At 63.0% G+C, this 22,086-nt stretch overlaps 2 protein-coding genes across 3 annotated transcripts in view; one reads left to right on the forward strand and one right to left on the reverse strand.

Moving 5' to 3' along the window:
- Nucleotides 1–525: 525 nt before the first annotated feature.
- GBX1 (gastrulation brain homeobox 1) lies at nt 526–7,240 on the forward strand. Its single transcript, XM_074573722.1, has 2 exons — nt 526–1,282; nt 6,413–7,240. Exons 1-2 carry the CDS (start codon nt 526–528, stop codon nt 6,931–6,933), a joined length of 1,278 nt encoding a protein of 425 aa, XP_074429823.1. The 3' UTR covers nt 6,934–7,240.
- Nucleotides 7,241–15,240: 8,000 nt separating this feature from the next.
- AGAP3 (ArfGAP with GTPase domain, ankyrin repeat and PH domain 3) overlaps nt 15,241–22,086 on the reverse strand; it is a 157,641-nt gene continuing 150,795 nt past the window's right edge. For both annotated transcript variants that reach the window (XM_074573734.1, XM_074573733.1), the window contains exons 14-18: nt 19,332–19,486; nt 18,745–18,835; nt 18,175–18,397; nt 16,834–17,089; nt 15,241–16,558 (exon numbers count right to left, since the gene is read on the reverse strand). In XM_074573734.1, the coding sequence (XP_074429835.1) occupies nt 16,331–16,558; nt 16,834–17,089; nt 18,175–18,397; nt 18,745–18,835; nt 19,332–19,486 (953 nt within the window). In that variant the 3' untranslated portion in view covers nt 15,241–16,330. The remainder of the gene's footprint in view (nt 16,559–16,833; nt 17,090–18,174; nt 18,398–18,744; nt 18,836–19,331; nt 19,487–22,086) is intronic.

The raw sequence follows: 22,086 nt of genomic DNA on the forward strand, positions 1-22,086 counted from the left end.
CCCCTCCGAGACCCCCTCCGAGGCTCCGGGGTCGGGAAAGGGACAGGCCGGACCGTCCCCAGCGGCCCCCCCGCGCCCGGGACGGAGGCGGCCGGTCCGGCACAGCACGGTGGCCCCGGAGCGGCCGGTCGCCCGGCAAGGGCCGGTCCGTCGGGGCGCTCTATCCCACCCGGCCCCCACGTCCCCGGGCCGCTCCGCGCCGGGCTCGGCCGTCAGGAGAGTCGGCTGGACCGGCTCCGGGGGGCGGCAGGACCAGGGCAGGGCGGGCCCCGCTCGGCCCGTCCGTTGTGCCGGGCCCGGGAGCGGCCCGAGGAAGGATGTGCCGAGCGGCGCGGCCCCGTCCCGTCCCCACAAAAGCGCCCTTGTGCTGGCCCCGTAATTGCTAATCATCAATCACCATTAATAACAGCTGATGAGGCGGGAGGGGGAGGCGCCTTCCCAGGGGCCGGCCGCGCCGGGGGAGCGGGGAGCCTTGCCCCGCCGGAGCGGGCGCTGAAGGAGGAACTCGACCGTGATGTGCGGAAGATGGATGAGAGCAGAGGGCGACACCCCCGCCCGCCTCCCCTCCCCTCCCCTCCGCGGCCCGGCCCGGCCCCCCCGCGGCGGGGCGGGCGGGCGGCTCCGAGCGCGCCTCCACTCCGCCGCGCCGAGCCAGCGAGCGGGCGGGCGGGCGGCAGATCTCGCCGGGCGCCGGAGCCCTCGGGAGGCGGCGGGCGCGGGCCGGGGGCCGGGGCCGGGGCCGCGGCGGCGGCGCGGCGAGTTGGCGACGGCCCGAGTTCGCCGGAAAGTTGGTGCCGGCTGAGCCGGCGGCGCCCGCTCGCCATGCAGAGACCCAGCGGCCAGGGGACCGCCTTCTCCATCGACTCGCTCATCGGGACGCCGCCGCCGCGCTCCGGGCACCTGCTCTACACTGGGTACCCCATGTTCATGCCGTACCGGCCGCTGGTGCTGCCGCAGGCGCTGTCCCACGCACCCCTGCAGTCGGGGCTGCCGCCGCTGGCGCCGCTGGCCTCCTTCGCCGGCCGCCTCACCAACACCTTCTGCGCCAGCCTGGGCCAGGCCGTGCCCTCCATGGTGGCGCTCACCACGGCCCTGCCCAGCTTCTCCGAGCCCCCCGACGGCTTCTACCCGCCGCAGGAGCTGCCCCCGCCCCGCGCCAACCCCGACGCCGGCTGCCGGCGGGGCAACGAGGGCCTGGAGGCGGAGGAGCTGCCCGCGGGGCGCGACAAGGGGCCGCCCGAGCCGCCGCTGCACTTCCCGGACCCCTTCCCCGGCCTGGCAGGTAAGAGCGGCGCGGGCCAGCCCGGCCCGGCGGAGAGCGGCCCTCCGCCGGCCCGCCTCGCCCAGGGCTCCCGCAGCCCCGAGGGGCCCCGCCGCGGGCAGCGCCGTCCGTCCGTCCTCTGTCCGGGCTCCCCCTGCCGCCCCCGCGGCGGCTGCGGGCGGGCGGGCGGCACCGCGGGCCCCCGAGATCGCCCGGGCAGGAGCCAGCGGCGCTGGGGACCGGGGGGCGGCGGGCAGGACGGCGGGGCCGCCGTGGGTCGTGGCGGCGGGACCTGCCCGCGGCTGCGCTCCCGGTCTGTCCCGTCGGGCCGAGCCGGGAGGACCGGGCCGGTTCCCCTCCGTTCCGTGACGGCTCCGCAGCGCCCGCAACTTTCGCGGGTGGGAGACAAACTCCTCTCGCCGCGCCCGGGCTGCGGGGCGGGAGAGCGGCCGGCGGCGGGACCGGAGCGGCGCGGGGCCCCGGGGCCGCGGTCGGCGGAGCTCTCCGAGGTCCTGGCACCCGGCCCGGGGCGGGCGTGGGGAGGCAGCGCCGTGCCGGGTCGCCGGGAGCCCTCCCCGCCCGTCCCGGTCCCGGTCGGTGCGGCTGCGGCGCGGGGCTGCGCCTTGTCCCCGGCACGGTGCCGCGGGGCTAGGGGCTCACTCCCTCGCCCCGGGCCGGGCTCCGCCGCTCTCCCGGCATGGTCCTGCTGCGGCTACCGGCGCTCCGAGCCCGCTCAGCGCCGGGCAGCTCCCGTGCTCAGGCGGCCGCCCCGCTCCCCGCGCCCCCGGAGCCCCGCTCCCCTTCTTCTCGGTCCGCGGCACCGGCTCTGCCCGACGGCGCGGGCAGGCGGCGGCTCTGCTCCCGGGACCCCGCTCGGCGCTGGCCGGGGGCGGCTGCCGCTGCCGTGGCGGGGCCGCGGGGCCCTCGCCTTTGTGAGCCTCCGCCGCCGGTCCCCCGGGTGTGCCGGCATCAGCACCGGTGACTTGTTGCTCTGTATTTCTCAGCCAGCTCCACCTCTTGCTCTCTTCTACCTCAGCTCCTGCAGCACAGGGCTCCGGGTGTCCCTTCTGCAGTGAGGCTGAGACAAACCAACTGCTGGCTTTCTCGGATGTGTCCTGTCCCGAGAGCTGTCTCCGCTGTTCACCCCTGAGATCCACCTTTGTCTCACAGGCTTCCTGGCATGGGTGCGTGCTGAGAAGTCTCTGCTGCTTCTTGCAGTGCTTGTCTGCTTGTTCTCCATCCTCTCTTTAGCCTCTCCTGGGTAAGCCCGGGTCTGTTCCTTGCCCTGCCTTGTTCTTCCCTCAGAAGACTGTTTCCCTCACTCGGGTACCCCTCGAACCTCATTCCTCAGCAGGAGAACGAGAGCGTTTTGCCTCCCTGCTGCTGTTGTGGGTTCCTGGGGCTTTGGTGCTCCTCTTGTGCTCCCAGGCCTCTGTGCTGAGTCAAAAGCCCGGTGCGATGTCACTTCTGTTGTGAAACTCTCCTCGGGGACAGAACTGCCCTGGCCAAAACCAGCTATCCGTATGACCGCATCTTCCCAGTCTACAGGGAAATGAACTGCATTGTGCTTGATCTCCCTCCCTGGCTCCTCCATAGCTAAGCCCAACATGTTCTGTCTTCCTGAGGGACCCAGGTGAACAGTAGCCATTTCTGATACCAAGAAATCATATCCTAAGACTTGCCCTGTTGTGACTGGCTCAGATGATGGAAGGAAATATGTCTTGCTACCGTTGTTCATTCACTGCTGCCTATTAACTGTCTCTCAGCACTGTGCTTGCTCTGGAGCCGTGAAGGATGCTTGTTCTTCCACACAAGCATGTGCCCATGTGGACCTCACTCTGTGGGCTGCTCTGCCCAGGTCCAAGAGGATTTGTCAGGTCAAATGGCACCACCTTCTCCTTTACCTAATGGCTGGTACAGTCAGGAGAAACAAGACCCTTGCAGATGGACAGTAGGGTTTGTTTTACCAACTAGGTGAAAGCCAGGATGGTTGCTGTGGGCTTTTTCTGCAATTAAGGAAGAGGAAGCTGATTCGTGTCAAAAGGAGGCATCATAAACTATCTACAATGATGTTTGCACTAGCATCCCATCGGTGGCCCTGTCCAAAAACAGTTGTCCAGGGAAGAGGAAGAGTACAACCTGTACGATACTTTCTAAAATTACACTTCCCTAGCATCCAACCACCTGCACTGCAGGGGCTTCCTGAGCCGGGGGTTGTTTCTGTATATTTAGTAGCCTTTGGCCAATTCCTCTTCTGTGACCTTATCTAGTCTCCCCTGGAGTCCACTACAAAGGAGAGATACACCTGGCATCAGGCACATCCTGGGGCAAGGTGTTCCACAGATCTCCATGCGAAGAAGTGGTGCCTCCTTTTGTCTGTTTTGCTGACATCAAGTGAATTATAGCCTAAAGTGACTATTTCTGTCCCTGGGCTCCATTCGTATCTCCATCACGCAGGTGTCTATGGAGACAAGATCAGTTGCTTGCTGGATCAGCCAAAGGAGTCAATGCTCTATTTTAGGGCCTCTTTCTGCATCTAATGTGTTTCAAACTTGCTTCCAGCCATTGTCACAGATGAGGGCGGAGAGGCATGTGGGGAAACTGGTGGTAAGAAGCAGCAAAGCTTGGTGTTTGGTTTGTTACTACAGCTGCAAAAAAGAGTATGGGCCCCAGCACAAATGCACTCAACACCCCCAGCTCTCCACACCTCTCCTGAGAGCACGCTTGTTCTGTAGAAGTCTCCACCGAGACCCAGGCGGTGGTCTGAGACTGTCTCTTGGGTTGATGTAGTAACTGCACATTCAGTCAGGGACAGGGTGAAGCTTTGTGTTATTCCTTATGAACGTAACAAAGAGCTCTTGTGTGCTCACGACACGGAGCTCTTCTGGCTGTTATGACACCCATTCTTGACCCAGGTCCCTCTGATCCTGCTTGAATAACTTTGTCACCTGTGACGCCGAGCTCTCCTCACCATGTCCATAATAAGATCAAGGAACAGCTGTGACTTTGTGAAGAGCAAAGCAATGGGTCAATCTTGTTCTTCATCTACTGCCTTCTTGTTGATTTTTCAAAGTCACAATACTTTGCTTCGTGACAGCTTCAATTCCTGTTCAAAGGCCTCTGAAAGTCTCAGTATCTCTCCCACCAAATGGGTGGGTTCCCCTGGCTCCAGTACTTCCTCGATGGGGACATATTAGGTAACTAACAGACCAATATACCAATTTTCCTTGTGAAAACCTCTGGTTTAGACTCTATCATCATATCATATAGATGATGATAGAGTCTAAACTCCCTTGCTGCTTCTGAGTTTCGTACTGCAAACACAGCCCTTCTATAAGACACAAATGTGAGACATTAGTCTGGTAGAGAACGTTTAAAATTTGGGGTCTGGTTAAGAAGAGTGAATCCAGAGATCGTACCTGTTTTACAAATGACATGTTGCAGTTGGTAGTGCGGCCTTCTTCCAGTCTCTCGGGGCACAGTCTGGGCCTACAAGAGCAAACTGCCAGATCTGCACTGTTTGATGGTGTGGCTGCTGGGATGGCGTCCCCCATCCCTGGGGAAGGGCAGGACCTGTGAGCGCTCTTGGTGAAGACACAGACATCCTCGTAAGAGCTCTCTTGTCTTGTCAGGCTTTGTGCTCCGACGGACAGAGGTGGTACACAGAACCACTCTCAGGAAGCCACAGACTTGCTGCAGGACTGGCAAGGGATGTGGGAGCTCCACAGCAGCCAGGCTCCTGGGAACGTCTCCTGGGCTCAAGCAGTTTCTTGCAGTTGCTGCTTCTGTATTTGCAACCCTGCACCTTTGGGCATCTGAGGGCTGTTCTGCCTTTCCCACTGAGGTGAGGTGAGCTGGACGGAGATCCAGTGGCCCAGGGTGCACGTGCCAGTACCTGGACACTGCTTAGAAGCTTGGAGAGCTGCTGCTGCTTCTGCATGTAGAATTACATTGAGAGTGGCAGTGCTTCTGGACTAGCTCCTTCCAGCAGTGATCCCTGCTGTTGGGTCAGACTTGGAGAGTTTGCTGGTCTCTTCTAGTCTCAGCATGTCAGAAAAGCTTGTGCACAGCTGTGGGTCCTCTCCCTCCATGACTCCTGGCTATGGCTGGCAGCATCTTCTTGCTCACTCTCCTGTGAGACCTTTGAGTCCTTCTACCAAGGAACTGACTGGCTTCCAGGCCTTTCCTCCCCACTGCCTCCCATCCATGTCCTCCCTTGCTCCATGGCTGTTTAATCATTCAGGCAGCAGTTTGGAACACAAGAAGCTGGCAAGAAGAAGATTCATACCCCTATACCCTATCAATATCCTTGCAGACAACGTAACAGAGGTGTCTGCGGTGGTCCGAGTGCTGTCTCCTGGGCGGCCTGGGATGAGGTCCTGTCTGTGAGTGATGTTGGCAGCCTCTAGCCTGCCCCTCTGCATGGACTGGTGGGGGGAGCTAAACCTTGAGCATCAGCTGCCGAAGCACCTTGTTCCCTGGATGCACAGCTCTGCTGTAGGGCATCGTGGGGTCAGGGAGGGAGAGCTGGCAGCAGGACACCCCATGTCCTGTAAAACTCAGCATAGAGGTTTGCTGAGCTGGAACCGGCTCAGGCTGCTGTTTCCAGGACAGTCCTTCAGGTCCTCTTGGCCGGCCTCTTTCGGGGTGAACAACATCGATGGTCTGATGCAGTGGGATGGGAGAGAGGGAGGGCTGAGCTGAGGAGCAAGGTACAGACTTTCTTTCCGGATGCGGGGGTCCGGAGCAGCCCTGGCAGGGTGGCAGCGTGCTCTGCTGGAACGAGGTGGTCATGCTGGCTTGTGGGATGGGGGTGGTGGCTCGTAGCCCGGCGTGCCTGTGCATGCGCAGGGTTTGTGGGTGCAGCCCCACCGAGCCGTCCAGGCTGCGGGCAGTGCGGAGCAGACCCCAGCGATGGGGTCCGGGACCGCAGCACCGGCGGGGACCGCAGCGGGGCCGGGAGAGCTGCTTCTCCCGCCGGGGGCGGCGCGGGCGGCCCCGGGGCTGCGGGGACGCGGCGGTGGCGAGGCCCAGCCGCCGCAGGGGGAGCCGCGGGGGCGGCGGGGGCTCGGCGGGCGCGGGGGACGCTCGGGCGGGGCGGGGGGCGGCGGGGGGCCCCGCCGTCGGGCGCTGACGCTGTGTGCCCCGCAGACGGGAAGGCGTACAGCTCGGACGAGGAGAAGCTGGAGGTGAAGTCGGCGGCGACGCCGTGCAGCGAGCGGGAGGAGGAGAGCTCGGCGGGCGACAGCGAGGAGGAGCCCTTCCTGGACGGGGCGGCCGCCGCCGCGCTGGGCAACAAGGGCAAGGGCAAGGGCGGCCCCGCGGCCGAGCAGCCCCCGCCGGGCTCCGGGGCCGGCAAGAGCCGCCGGCGGCGCACGGCCTTCACCAGCGAGCAGCTGCTGGAGCTGGAGAAAGAGTTCCACTGCAAGAAGTACCTGAGCCTGACGGAGCGCTCGCAGATCGCGCACGCCCTGAAGCTGAGCGAGGTGCAGGTGAAGATCTGGTTCCAGAACCGCCGCGCCAAGTGGAAACGCATCAAGGCGGGCAACGTCAGCAACCGCTCGGGCGAGCCCGTCCGCAACCCCAAGATCGTGGTGCCCATCCCGGTGCACGTCAACCGCTTCGCCGTGCGCAGCCAGCACCAGCAGATCGAGCAGGGCGCCCGGCCCTGAGCGCCCCCGGGGCGCCCGGACCCTGGGGCGGGCGGGACGCCGGCAGCGGGGGGTCCCCGCCGCGGCGGGGGCGCGGCCCGGGCGTCCGCCCGCACTCCTCTGTACATGTCCCTTATTTATTCCGTGTAAACTCTGTACATACGGCAGCGTGTCCGTCTGTCCGTGCCGCGGGGAACGCGGCCGCCTGGCCCCCGCGGGCCCCATCCGCCAGCGGCGCCGCGCCGGGCCGGGGCCGGGTCTGGGGCCGCGCTGCCCGCGGGCGCCCGCCCATGTATAGCTGTGATTTCAATAAATTATTTTCTATGGAGCGAGGCGACGTTCTTGCGCGGTGCTGCCCACCCCGCCGCGCTGCAGACACGGGCGGCCGCGGCCAGAGGCGCCCCGCGGCCCCCGGCCCGGCAGGGACAGGGACGGGGACAGGGACAGGGACTGGGGCAGAGACGGGAGCAAGGGCAGGGGGCTGCTGCGCCAACCCCGAGGGACAGCCGCGGAAGCCGGGTCGTGCACGCAGCCGGGGACGGCGGGAGGGTCCGGGACTCGCCCGCCCCTCGGCCGGTACCGGCGCCTGCGGACCCGGCGGCTGTGCGGGGAGCAGCGGTGGCCTTGCGGGATCCATCGGACCCGGCCCGGTGCTGAGACACGGGAAGGGGCAGAGAAGGGGAGGGGCTGGGAAGCGCCCGGGAGCATCCCCGGGTCCGCCTTCCCGCCGGCGGGGCCGTGCCGGGGCCGTCCGTCCTCGCCCCCCGCAGCCCCTGCCGCCACAGCCCTCCCCAGCCCCGCAGCGCTGCCCCGGGCGGAGGGGGACGTGTGCCCTGCCCCCGGCGTCCCTGGTGCCGTGCCCCGGGCCGTGGGACAGGAGCGACCCTCCCCGAGATCCACCATGGACGATGGCAGGTTGTCACCCTCCCTGGAGGCAAAGCCCTGCCCGTCCCATGAGCCTTGTGCCAGGAGCTGGCCTCTGCTGGCCGTGGGGTGACGAGGTGTCCGTGCCCGCAGCCCCCCGGCCCCTGCTGTCCCCAGGGCTGCACCGGCGCCCTGTGCCGGCTCTGGGCATGCTCAGCCCCACACGCCTCCACACGCCTCCACACGCCAGTGATGCAATGCCCTCAACTCGTCAGGGCTGCTCTGCCTGCTAGAAAAGTCCTGCCTTGAAGCCTTTCCTCCTCCCTCAGCCCTTAGGAGCCCATGGGGAATGAACGGAGAAATCCTCCTGAGCTCACGTGCATTATTGCCACTGAATCCTGGGGCAGCGCTGGCTGCCAGGGCTGCCTGTCCCATGGCTGGGCGGAGGGGAAGGTGAGGGTCTTGCCCTTCCTTGGACACCTCAGCCTGTCTCACCAGCACCAGCTGCTGCTCTTCTTGCTACATTGCCGAGGCTCCACAGCAGGGAGCAGGGCTGGGGTGGGCTAGGCACTGCTGGCACCAACACTGTGTCCCCTCGCCCCAGCAGCGGACGGCTCTCACTGCGCTGGTGCAGGAGAAGGGTCTCAGAGGACTGAGCCCAACCCTAGAACCTGATGAAGATCCAGTTTTGCATGGGGCACAGCTACGTGCACAGTCCCTCATCAACAGCGTAGAGGACCATGAGATTCCACCGCTAACTGGGTGTCCAGCTACAAAAGCCTCTATCGCTGACTTGACAACCATCAGCCCACCCAGCCCATGGCACGAGGGAGCTCATGGGTCTGTGCTGCAGTAGCAACACCCATTGCAATCTCACCAGAGGTTCCTGGACAGGGAGAAGGCCCTCTCCAAGGGCGTGGGACATGGTGCTGCTGGGACACCAATTTTTTTGAGGTTTGATATGGAGTTTGGGTCACACAGGGTCCAGTTAGCTGTTGGCACCCTTCCCCAGGAGACACGGCTTATGAGTGGGCAACATCCCTGACAGATGGAGCTGACTTCACCTTCCTGGGTGCCCTCCCTGAAGCCACAGCAAGGGCTGGCCCATCCCCATGCTGCCTGGGGGCGGGTGCTCCCTCCCCACGGCCCTTCCCTCTTCAGCAGGTGTATTCTGTTAACATGGAACGATGGCCCCGTGCTCAGCCTGTGCAGCTGAGTCCTCCTGCAGAGCCCTTGTCAGGGCTCAGAGCACTGGTGGTGGCTCAGTAGCCTCAGAGCACCGGTGGGGGCTCTCCCTGCCCACCGGCTGCTGGGTCTGGCTGGTCTGTGTGGGGGCAGCCACAGCTTAGAGCAGAGTAACTGTTAGGACAAAACCGTGCTCCTGGGTGTCCAAGTGGGTGCTTCTTTCCACGGAGATGTTTCTTGCAGGTCCCAAGACCGTTCTGCAGGATCCTTTCATGACCTGGATTTCTGAGCAGCTGCTGGGGCAGCAGAGCACAGCTGGCTTCCTGCAGCTGCGGCAGGACAGTTCTGTCTCTGTCTCCTGCACTGCTGGCCCAGAAAGGAGAAAGCATCCTCAGGAACTGCCTGGCCTGGTGTTGCTCACAGCATCCCCAGCATGGGTTTGGCCTGCTCAGGTAGCAACATCTGCTGGCGTTCTCTCTGGATCAGGGGAAGGAAATGTCCTCTGGCAGCTGCCCCCGGCTGCCCTGCCCTCGGGGGAGCTGGATGTTCCTTCGACACACAGCGGCAGAGCCGCCTGCACCTGAAAACCACAGCTCAGGTATGTCCTGCTGCTCCCGCCTTGGGTCCGCGCTGGTCTGAGGCAGAGACTGTTGACTTGTCCATGCTACGTGGCTGCGAGCGGGGACCACACGACATTTGCACCAATTGCAATAGCTCCTGCACGTGAATTGATGCATCTACATCTGGGCCAGCTTTGGGGAGGGGGAGGCAGGATAAAGCAATTGTGCAGCTATAAACAGTGCTCTGTCACTATAAATGTGTCCACATGAGGGGTCTGTGTCACTGCAACCCAGCACGGCACAGCAAGATTAACCACAGCGCTCTGAAAAATGTCCACAGCTCCAGGGTTGGGGCAGTGACACTGAAAGGCACTAAATTTTATTTTAGGGTCCACGAACCCCCTTAATCTCACTTGGCATTTCCAGCTGATGCTGTGGTTTGGTATGTCCTGCCCCAGTGACAGCATGAGTTTATTGTGTTCTTAACCCGTCACCCCCCAGCTGTGCACGCCGTCGCCAACCTGGACTCTGTCTGCAAAACATCCCCCTGCTCCGGCTGCACAGTCCATCGACCACTGGTGGAGTGGGCTGGAGATCTGGAGCTTCCAGCGGCTTAGAAGTTATTTGGGGTTTGGCTTTTTTTGTTGCTGTGTTAGCTCAGCCCCAGAGCCAGCGCACAACGCAACCCTACAGACAGTGGTGTTAACAGACCTGCAAGTGCTGCAGCGAGGTGCAGCGCAGTCTGGTGCTGATGGAGGTGACAGACTCGCTGCTGTCACCGCGGGTGTTGGAGAGAGCTGCAGCCGCAGAGTCCTCCTCACGCTGTGCAGAACAGAGCTCCCCGGTGCACTCTGTGCGCTGCGATGGCTCTGGTGCCTCCTGCACAGCAAAGCGCTGCAGCATCACGGCCCCGAATGCAGTGACCGGCACTGCCCGCGCCACGTGAAGTGTCTCCAGCACCTCCGCAGAGAGAAGAGCTGCTGGGGCAGAGGGGGCTGCCGGCCCCACAAACTGGAGCTATAGGTGCTCTACCATCGGGGTGGGTGGGAGAGCAACAATGAAAAACTGGGCAATAAAGACAGACCCTGGCATGGCAGAGCCTCGCAGATGGGAAGGGACCTCGGGAGGTCTCTGGTCCAACATCTGCTCAAAGCTGGTCCTGTTAGATCAGGATGCTGAAGAACTTGTCCAGCTGACTTCGATTATCTCCAAGGGTGGCAATCCCACCTCTTTGGGCCGCTGTTCCAGCGTCTGACCACCTTCCTAGTATTTTTCCCCTTGCATCTATTTGGAATTTCCCACCCACTGCCTTCTGCCTGTTGTCTCGTGTCCTGGAGTAGGAACCAGGGCAGGAAGTAACTCTTACGCAGATGCCCAAATGCACACATTTGTGCACATGTTCTCAGGCATGTTCATGCACACAAACAGAGAGTAAAAGGTAGATGTAGACACAGAGACATGCATTTATTTATGCATATGTTTATACATATATATATATAAACACATATGTATTTTGTCCTCATGAAGACACTTCCATAATTTAGAAGGAAATTCTCTCTACCCAGGCCTGCCAACTCATTTACCTGCACAATGGTTCTTAAAGAACTGGGAAAGGAGTAGTGATTCCATCCCACAGGGTATTTATTCACTCAGTGGTCCCCTCTCAGGGAAAAGTTTGCGGTTCAGCAAAGCTGGTTCACAGCATTCTCTAACAACGGGCTTGTATGAAGAGCTGATGGGCTGCACCATGGGGCTGGTGCTGCTGTTGCTCATTCATCAGCCTCTCCAGGACTTGCTGGGCTGCTTAGCTGATCTGCTCGTGGCTCACAGAGCAGTTGCCCAGGAGGCCACACTGGGCTTTTTATTCCAAAGCTGGCGTGCGGCGGTGGCTGTGACAGGCCCTCTGACCCCGGTTTGAGCAGACTCAAAGCAGGGCAGAGGGACGCTGTGCTCTGCTGTGCTGCCCTGTGGAGGAATCCATGCTGCTGCGGGTTGTCTTTAGGGAGCGGCTCACCGTACTCCTGGCCTTGGCTAGGAGTAGCACGTGGGTGTCACCACTGCAGGAGCCCTGCGATGCAACGAACCTATACCCTGGTGGGGAGAAATTGGCTCTGACGGCACGTGGGCAGGAGAGCAACAATCTCCCCACTGGCCTGGCAACTGGGAAGGGTTGTGAGGTCCCCTCGACCACCTCCAATTCCTTTAAAGCCATCTCCACCGCAGCACACAGAGTTCGGGGTGCAGCTGCAGAGGCCATTCAGTAGCTGGTCTGGTCATGGCGGCCTCAGCAGCAGAGTGCAAACTCCCAGCGGGTGCATCTTCAGTGTCAAAGGAAAATGACCCAAGACCTGAAAGAAGTTGTCAAGGGCATGCTGGAACTGGGGCTTGGGAGGAGAGAGAGACTGTAGCCACACTCTGCGGTGCTGCTTCCCACTCAGGTGCTGGGCAAGTCATGAAGCACTTGACGGGACTGCAGTGCTTGATGCCCAGCTCACAAAACCCCTTCCCAAGCAGGGGGTCCCACCCGCCTGCCCATGCTGGGCGTTTCACTGCCTACCAGCGTGTGCCTCAGCTGCCAGGCTGGTCTCCTCCACAGGGCTTTGCCAGGACCTATGCTGCCCTTCTGCGCCCGCAGGCAGGCCAGATACCGAGACATGGATGGGCACAGGGCGCAGGTGCCGTAGAGGGCCCTATTGGTGCCGTATCCAGGTAAGCACAGGCCAGGGGGGCTGGGACATTGTGTCACGTCTCTGCCCTCTCTTTTGCAGAGGCAGGGCTGATTGGAAACGCAAAAATGCAGAGTAATAGCATGATCTCTGCTCTGGACATCTCTTGTAAAAGCACCTCTGCCTGTACCCAGTGTGTGGTCCCAGTGCCCCAGGGCTGGGTTGTACTGCCCCATGCCATGGCTGCCGCCCACCTGCAGACCCCCCAGGAGGCTGTGCCAGCTCAGCTACAGCTATGAGGGGGACCATGGGGCTGTTTGCGAGTTGTGCCCCATGGAGCTTGTCCTGGTGCGGTCTGCTGTGCCCAGGCTCTCTGGGAAGTGGTGCAGACCTGTGGCATGGCTGGTTTCCAGCCTGCGTCTGCACACCCTGGATGTGCTGGTGGCATGGGTCTGCATCCCTTGCTCCCACCCTGCAGCACCCGCACTGTCCTGCAGCCACTGCTTCAGCTCCGTGGCGCGAGTGGTGCCGGCTGGCTGCGGCAGAGTGCCTGTGGTGCTGCCAAGGAGCTGGTGTGGTCATCGCTGTTGCTGGGGGCTGTGTCACGCGGGGACAGCCCTGCTGTGCTGCTGCCCTGGCGCACTCCTGTGGTGTACAGAGCAGAACCGGGGGGGGGGTCCGCCTGTGCCCTCCCTGGCACCAGCCTAAACATGGACACAGCAGCTCCTGCCCCTAAACATAGACACAGCAGCTCCTGCCTCAGCCTGCTCTGGCCCGGGGCAACGTGAAGCCAAGTGGGCCACCTTGGCGCTGAGCTGTGTTCAAACAATGGGCTAATGGTGGTCTGGGGCCAGTCAGGGCAGGACGGGAGTGCTGCTGCGGGGGCCTGGCCCCACTGCCAGATGGGGGTCACGCTCTTTTTAACAGGGACAGTGTTGTTCAGGGCAAAACCCTTCCTGCTGGGGACGGGACCGATGTGCCACGGCCCAGAGGCTGCCCGTGCCCAGCACAGGCCCTTGCTGGGGCAGCACCCTGGTATGGGGTGGCCTCCCTTAAGGAAGGGCCGCTGTGGTGCCAGCAGCCCACGATGGGTGTCCTTGCCTGCCCGCTCATGGCCTGGAGAAAAGGGCTTTTGTCCTGGCTCTCCAGGGCCATGTCAGAGCCCACGGGGAAGCTGCTGGGTGCAAGCAGAGGGGCAGCCCCTGCATTGCCAGCCCCCGTTTGCAAGATGTGGCCAACAGCAGGGCAGCGGCTCTGTCTCCACGAGGCTGTGTGCTGGCACTGGTGCCACCACCAGCAGGACCTGGCCAGGGCTGTGGGTGTCCCAGGGGGCCGCACGCCCCTACAGGCACCGGGTGGCCCAGGAGGGGTGGCTCAGGGCCGTGTGGCCCCAGGGCTGTCCTCAGCAGCTCCCAGCCCTGGCCCTGAAGGCAGAGCGTGGGGCAGGCGAGGGGACTTGCTGGGCTGGCTCTGAGGCCGTGTCCCAGCTGTGCCACTGGCCAGGGTTTGGCTTGAGCCCCCAGCCCGGGGGTGGCTCCAGGGCCACGTCCTGGCTGTGCTGTGGGCCAGGGTGGCCATCGGGCCAGGGCAGGGGTCTGGCTGGAGCCCTCGGCTCGGGGGTGGCTCTGGGGCCATCTCCCAGCCGTGCCGCAGGCCAGGGCAGCCATCGGGCCAGGGCAGGGCTGGGATGGGAAGGGAGGCGCCGGGGCTGGGCCGGGCGGGATCCCGCGCACTAGATGATGTATGGGCAGATGTATCAGATCGCACAAGATAAACAAGCAGTGAATTTCATCAGGGCCCATCATGGCTTTAATTTGGCTGCCTAATGAGTCAGATCCAGCCGCGCAGATAAAAGTTGTCAGAGCCGCAGCCCTAATGAATTTCTTGCCACTTGTAATCAAGGCAGCTTGTCTGAGGGGGATGATTAATGGGCCCCAGAGGAGCTGCCGTCCCTCGGCTTCCATTCCCGCTAATGCAGTCGCCAGGAAATTAACCAAACCCAGCACCGGGCCGGGGCTGGGGCCGGTGTGGGGGCACCGATGTGCACGGCGAGGGAGAGGGGGGACGGGGAGTGAGGGGGGACACGGGCAGGGGCGGGCGGGCTGGGGCCAGGACCAGGACTGGGACCACGACGCCGGCACATGCAGCCGGCACAGAGATGAGTTAAGGGGCCGGCGAGGAGCTGGGGCCACCATCTGTAGCCACCCACGTGTCAGCCCTCTGCCATGGGAGGGGCACGGGGGGCTGCTGGGGGGTACCTGTGGCCGTCAGGGTGCCGGGGGGACAGCGGGGTGTCTTGGTGACTCCCTTACGGCATCACCATGCAGGTTTGGGGCCCCCAAGCCGTGCCCAGCCCCAGCGCAGCACAGAGCCTGCACCTGGGCATGGCACGAGGGGACGCTGGAGCCCCAGAGAGTATCCTGCGGTGTGGCCTTGGGCGCAGCCAGCTGAGACCTGGCAGTGCTGGGGCCTGGCTCTGCCAAAAGCTGGAGAAGCCTGTGGGGGTCAGGGATGGTGGAGCAGAGCCCCGCAGCTCCCTTGGCTCTCTGTGCCTTGGGAATAGATGACCCCTGGTCCTCTGCAGCAACCTTTCTGCCACAGCAAACCACGCAGGGTCCTTGCCTGCGGGGACGGCCCGCCATTTCCTGCCCATCTCTGCCTCCCCTCCCAGCTTCAAACTCACCCTGTTGCGCACAGGCACCAGCTGGCCCCAGTGCTTCTGACCCACATGTCCCCTGCCCAGCACCTCCCCCCACTGTGCCCAGCTCTGATCCCGCCAGAGCCGTGCATCCCGCTGGGGCCGTGTCCCTGCGTTGTCCCACAGCACCCGCGGTCGACACGTCTCCCCTCCCCATCACAGCACTCTGCCACATCCACCAAGGCGGGGGGGCTGGTTCAGCACAGCACTGCTGTTACGAACTCCCGAGCTGCAGAAGAAAGGGTTGAATGTTCGTCGGTGCAGGATGGAAGCCCATCAGACCCCTAAGTGTGGGCAAGAAACAGGCAAGAGGCTGCACCGGAGGCCCAGAAGGCAGCACACGGAAAAGCTGGGCTGGCAGGAGGTGGGTTGCTTTATTGGCCTTTATCTCCTTGGCTGCAGATAACACACACAGGGCAACTCATGGCAAAGAAACAGTATATACAGAGTGTCCATATAAATATTTTCAATGTACATTTTATACACAAGTGACAGAGACGTTCCACAGCAGCGTCCAAAGCCTTGGGGTTTCAGCGCTCGGCTGCAGGCTTGGCCCAAAACCAAAGGGAGACGCTCATCTCCTCTCTCCTCTTGCTCAGCCGGAGACCAGCCCCGCCTGGGCAGCAGCGGGAGCCGTCGGGGATGCTCTGACGGAGACACCGTGTATGGCTTTGGGGCTTGAACCTGGAAGGACAGTGACTCTACAGACAGACAGACACAGCTGGGGATCCCGGGGTGACCACCCTCTTCCCCCTCTCAGTCACCAGGGAGGCTGGAGGGGCCTTTGTCCAGGGGCTGCGTGGGAGAAAAGCTCCCCTTGCACGTGGGGAGCGGTACCAGAGAGGAGATCCCCCCCTGCACTGGCCAAAAGCAGAGAGAAGCGTGGGGATGCAGTGGAGAAGCATGCACCTCCCGCTGCCCCCCGTCTCCCCGCTGCACCGGGGTGCACAGCCAGGCCGAGACGGGAGCGGGGGCAGGGGGGAAGTGCCCAAACTGCCCTTCTGTTTGGGAGAGCGGGGGCAGCCATCGCCCTCCCTGGTACCAGCTGTGCGGGGGGGGGGGCACACACCTGAACTGCCTCCGGCCCCTCTATTATCTACATGTGGGTGTGATGGGGGGTACGCAGAAGTGCCTCTCCTCCCCTTGTACCAGTCATGAACAGGGAGTACTGGAGCCCCCACCCCAGTGACTATGGGGGGCCCTTCCGCAAGCTGACTGCGCTGGGTCTGCATGGCCCCATCCCAGGTGCGTGGGGAGAGTCCACAGGAACTGCGCGGAGGAGCGAGCTGCTGGCTCTCAGCCTCCCCCCCGCCAGAACGGGGGTCCTGGGGGGAGACGAGCACGGCAAGCGCTCTGGCTGTGCTGCTCTCGGACCCGCTCCTGCACCCCACTGCCCCGGCGGGGCTGGAAGGCGGCCGTGCGGTGAGCGGAGGGCCCGTGGGATGTTAGACGGCGCTGGGGCTGGCGCCGAGCTCAGCTGGCACCACGGTGCAGGCGTTGTTGTTGGCGTTGGTGTTGCGGCGGGGCAGGCTGGGGGTCAGCGTGGTGACGGCGCTGTCGCTGGGGCATCCGTGCTGCAGCAGGATGTCGATGCACTCCTGGCTGCCGGCGCGCCGGGCGTAGGCCAGCGGGGTCAGGCCCCGAGCGTCCCGGCTCTTCACATCCACCCCGTACTGTGCAGGAGAGAAAGCAGCCGGTCAGCGGCACCCGGGCGCCACGCGGCCCATGGGCACAGGGCTGGTGCAGCGGCACAGGCAGGGCGGCTCTGTGGCACTGGGGTGGGCAGGGAGAGGGGAGGGTGGGCAGCGCCAGCAAGCACACGGGGAACCCGCGGGAGGGGGATGGACGAGGGGTGTCTTGAGCCCTGGGAGCGGGGAGGTGCTGCAGAAGGGAAGCACTGGGACAGGGCCAGATGTGCCGCGGTGCAGGCTGCGGGGTCCTGCCTTACCCAGATGAGCAGCTGCGTGAAGACTACGTTGGCCATGGCGCAGGAGAGATGCAGCGCTGTGCGCCCATCTCCGTCCCCATAGGTCTCGTTCACTTCCTCCTTGGTGCCATGGGCCAGGAGCGTCACCACGAGGCGCAGGTCGTCCTCCACCACTGCCCGCAGCAGCTGCTGCCCCAGCGGGATGTCCGACTGCGGCAGCGGAGCCAGGAAGAGCTTCTGCTCGTACTTGGCCCGGATCCAGCGCTCCTTCTCCTCCCTGCCAGATGAGACACTGTCACTGTCACTGTCACAGGTGGGCCAACCTGCCCAGGCCCCATGTGCAAAGGGACATGCGTACCAGCGCTGCCACCCTGAATGTGCCCTGTTAGCAGCGCGGGTTTGTCACACGCAGGCGCCCCTTGCAGAGCCCCTGCTGCTGTCACCTCCCCTGCTGTCCCCGCCACATACAGCTGTCACTGGGGCTCTGTCACACTGCTCTGGACACAGTTGTCTCACAGCACCTCCTTGTAGCTCCTTATGTACGCTGTGCGCTCACGTCCAGCAGCAGCAACCCACAACCAGACCCCAGACCTGTCACCGTGCAAAGGGACACCCGCACCTCCATGCTAACGCCCCGTACACTCTCCTGCGTGCCCATTACGTGGCAGCGTGGGGGACCGTCTCTGTTCCGTGCCTGTATGTGGGCCGTGGCCAGCGGCAAGAAAAGGTTAGCTGCCGCACATGACAGCCCGGTGCCACGGGAGGCACGTTATCACTGCTGCCGTCTCGCCTGGTGCAAACAAAGGCTGCAGCAGCGTCCGTCCCGCCTGGGGCTGCGGGGCCGGGCAGATCGATGTGTGCCGTGCCGCCGCTATCTGCTGCCATTCTATCCATCTGCATCTGGCGGACGGCCATCAATGCCCCGCACGGAGCATGCTCACTCCTGCCACCCCCTGACCTGCTCTTATCCGTTGATAAGCCGCAGAATGGGCTCTTGTTGGGATGAGTGACAGGAGAGTCGCTCCGATAGGGACAGACAAGGGCCTGAAAGGGACGCACCCTTGAGACCCACACAACGCTGCCAAGCCATCTCTGTTAACCCCTTCTGCTTTGCAGCCAGCCACGGCTCCAGCAGTCACCGCATGGCCATGGCCAGCCATGAAGCCCTGCTGGCCCACCAGGACAGTGGGAGAGGGCCTCCAGTGCCCAGAGAGCAGGCAGGACCCCGGACACTGGAGAGCCTCGAGGATTCCTGCCCACCTCTCTGTTTGACTGGATGGCTGCATCCAACTTCCGAGGTGCCCTCAAGCCTCCTGGTGTGGTTGTCTGAGAAGCATCTCTGCAGTTCCCCATCTCCCTTACCGACTGCTCTCGGGGGTGGGCTTGGGGTAGCCTTCCACTGCTCCTTCCCACACAGCGTTGGCCAGGGCATTGCCGATGGCCGTCATGACCATGAGAAGCTCGCTAGGCCAGTCGTCCAGGTCCAAGGAGCGTACGCGGGACAGGTGGGTGCCCAGGTTGCGATGGATCCCGGAGCACTCAATGCACATGAGGGAGCCCAGGTTCAGACTTGCCCAGTCCGGATCTGAGGGCAGCAAGATCAGTGGGGGAGAGTTAATACCAGCATGGACTCACCAGCCTGTCCCCTGTGATCCAGGAGACCCACATGTGCAGGCGCCTGCCCAGCAGATCCATTCCAAGCCCAGTGCCCCAGCAGCACAGAGAGGCAAGGACTCCAGGCTGGTCAGTAAGGGGTCACGGACCAGCGTGGCAGGTGGGTCAGTTCCCCCATCCCTGAAGAACGATTCCACTGCAGGAGAGGACGAGACAGCCCCACAGAGCACGGTCCCCTGGGGTAAGGGGAGGTGGCTGGGGTGGAGTCCCCTGCCCTCCCTGGGTGCGCGGACCCACCTCCAGTGCAGCGTTTCTTACTTGGTGCATCGCAGTCCACACAGAAGCTGTTCCCACGTGCGGTGCGGACGGCCTGCATGGCCTGTGCATCGCTCTGGCTGCCCAGCCGAGCCTGAAACACAACGCGCGGGAACCCTGTTTACTCCAGGCCAACTGCCCCACCACGTGTCCTCTCATCACCACCCCACGAGCCCCTCGGTGAGCCGCCAGCGCCCCGCTCCAGCGGGGACCCTGCAGGCTCTGCTGCGGGGGATCAGAGAACAGGGTCCAGAGTGACCATGGATTCGTAGCCAGGTGTGTGCTGGGGGAGCAAAAAGGCAGAGCGGTCCAAGGAGGGAGCGAACAGCCTGGGATCCAGCCCTGGCAGGATGCAGAGAGCTCCGTGGGCCAGAGACAGGCTGGGGAGAGGGCGGGGAGCTCAAGGAGGTGACAGGAAACCCAGTGGGGAGCAGCACAGTCCCAGGGATGGGACTGAACCCTGAGTGGGAGCGGAGGAATCGGTACGGGATCCAGCCTGGACAGAGAGGGAAGCCTGGGACAGGGATGGATACAGCAAAGCAGATGACAGAGAGAAGGGAAGAAAGCAGAACTCAGGCGAGGCCTCTTACCTTATTTTTGCTGCTCTCACAGCCCTGCAGGCTGGCCAGGATCTGGCTCTCGATGGCCTGGACCCAAAGCTCTCGCTCCTCTGACGTTGAGGCCTCAAAGAGCCACGTCTGGCCCGTCAGGGACACGATAATGAACTCAAATGGCTCATCTGGTTCTGGAAAAGAAAGGTGTGCCATGACATGGGTCGGGGAAGGAGAGGGTCTGCCTGCCTCGTGGGGTGCGAGCACACAGGGAGGTCCCTGCGGCCACTGCGGTGCCCGCGCACGTGCAGGATGCCCAGCAGCGGTCCCCAGGAGGCTGGGACAGAGATGCGCAGGCACTGAGTGCCAGAGCTCTGCACCAGCCTGTCCCTCCCGCTGCTCGCACAGCTCCACTGGCATGGGAGCTCCACTCCTTCCTTCTGCATGCAAACACCCGCAGCCTCCATCGCCCACTGTCCCAGGCCGGGAAGCCCAGGAGGCTGTGGCACCGGGCTTCTGGAAGCTGCTCGCGCCCTGCTCTCCATGCCCTGCAGGTCCCACCCTCAGAGAAAGCTGCTGACCTCCTGAGCAGTGGCATCAGCTCCTCTGCAGAGCTGGAGCCCCCCAAAACAGCCCCGTCACCCCCCAAGTGTGCAAAGAGCGCTTGGTGCCTGCCAATGAGTGGCTTTAGAGGGGCAGAGCCCTGCACGCTGCATCGGGAGATGCAAGGAGGGCCCTTCGGTGGGCTCAAAGGCAGCTCTTCACAGTCCTGTGCATTGAGAAGGGGCATCATCGCCAGCTGAGGAGCACAGCAGAGAAGGGACCCCACCTGGGACGCCCTCAGTGCCTGGGCACTCCACGGCCACACACGACAGGGCACAGCTGCTGTTTCCCCATAGAGAAGCACAAAGTCACAGAGACTGGGGCAGGAGCTATGAAGAGGCAGGAGTGATGCCATCCTTGGCTCAGGCACCCCTCAGTGCCCTGCCAGGCGGGTGGCCTCCGGCTCCCAAACCTGGGAAGTGGAAGCTGGTGGCCATGGCGGTCCCTGGAAGCCGGCCAAGTGGAGCTGCTTCCATGAGGCACGTGGAAGGCAGCAGGGATGGCAGTAGGGACGGCAGCAGGGACGGCAGTAGGGACGGCAGCAGGGACAGCAGCAGGGACACATGCAGGGCAAAGCGGCCCAGAGGACGGCCAGGCGACCTGCTCCTCAGGCACCTCAGCCACTCCTCTGCACAGCACCAGCATCTGCACCCCACAAGCAAACCCAGCAGATACAGAGTCAATATTAAAGCACTTCTCTGGCTGTGAAACACACGAGGACAAATTCCTGACTTCACGTCTTCAGGGAGGACAGTTTTGGTGAGCCCCAAGGGTCGCTCAGACCAGCAGAGGCTGGGCACAAATGGAAGCGTTAGCATCCCTGCAGATGCAGGCTGCCTAGTGGGTTCCCAGGGGGGTGTCAGACACAGGCACCTCTGCGATGGGTGGCAGAGCAGGCAGCAGAGACGGGGACAGCGAGAATGTGAGAAAGCGCCTCAGGCCCCCCGGCTCTAAGAAAACAGCCCCAAAACAGCCAAAACTGCTGAAAAGCAAGGCTGACAAGGTGGTCCCCGCTCTGGCTACCGCTCTGACTGCTGTGGGGCTGGGTCTGCCCTGTCCGCCCACCCCACCGGCTGCGCCGAGCGGGCCCTTGGGCCGGGACTTACACCGGGTGCCCCGTCTCAGCTTTACACCCAAGCACCAGCATTTACCTTTTATTGCCAACTTCAGTAGTTAGTGCAGTAAATGACTTAACTAAGCGGGGCCTGAATGGAATGACTAATAAACGTTATGTCACAGCACACGCTTCAGCTCATAGCAAAATGATTTGTAATTACCTAATTAGCGTTATGCAAATAACACCCTCATCTCCATAATGTGCCTTCCCAGCTCTCTATTAAAAGCAGGGAGTCAACTGCACAGCTCCAGAGACAGCGAGGAGGCCGAGGGGCCCAGCCCGGTCCAGCCTGGCAGGGTCTGTGCCCACGGGGCGGATGGGGAGGAGACCCGGGGGTCTGCAGGGGACCCTCTCCTCTGCCCAACCCCCCTGCAACCTGAGTCTCTCACTGCGGGAGAGCAATGACCGAGGAACCTGCTGCAGCCCACAGCAGCCCAGCAGAGCTAACGAACAGGTCCCACCGAGGGCACGGCAGCCTCGGTTGCTGCTGGGCCGCCTGGCACCGGCTGAGCCAGGCTGTGCCCACAAACACTCTCAGAAAAGCCGTGCAGCCCCGGGAAGTCTCTCCACGGAGACAGCTCTGATGGGGTGGTGGGAGGGCACAGCCCTTCCTCTCGTCCAGGCTCTCGCTTCCCCTGGAGGCACTGCCACCGGCACTAACAAGCACTGGGCACAGCACCGAACTCTCTACCTCTTTCCATCACGCACAGCTGCTTACCCCAGAACAACCCGAGGGTAAAACGTGGCTCCTGCTACTGCGCCGTGGTGGATCGTGTCACGCTACTCACACAGCAGACTCAGGCTCTTGCATTTCATGGGGGCTAAAAGTGTGAGCGACATCTGGTTGGGAAGATGCCTGCCCTTTGCCGTTGCTGAGAGCACGCCACGGTGTGTCCTGCACAGACCCAGCAGCAGCCATAGGGGCTTGGAGATTATCAGCACTGACGAAATCAACTGGTGCAGGGATGCAAGGCTTGGTCTCCACACCAGGAGACCCCTGAGAGGATCGAATGACTCCAGGAGGAAGGGGTCTCCAGGGGAAGTGCCAACTGGCTTGCCTTTCCCAGATAGAAA

The sequence above is a fragment of the Larus michahellis genome, chromosome 2, assembly GCF_964199755.1.
Source record: "Larus michahellis chromosome 2, bLarMic1.1, whole genome shotgun sequence".
In the NCBI taxonomy this organism is placed as follows: domain Eukaryota; kingdom Metazoa; phylum Chordata; class Aves; order Charadriiformes; family Laridae; genus Larus; species Larus michahellis.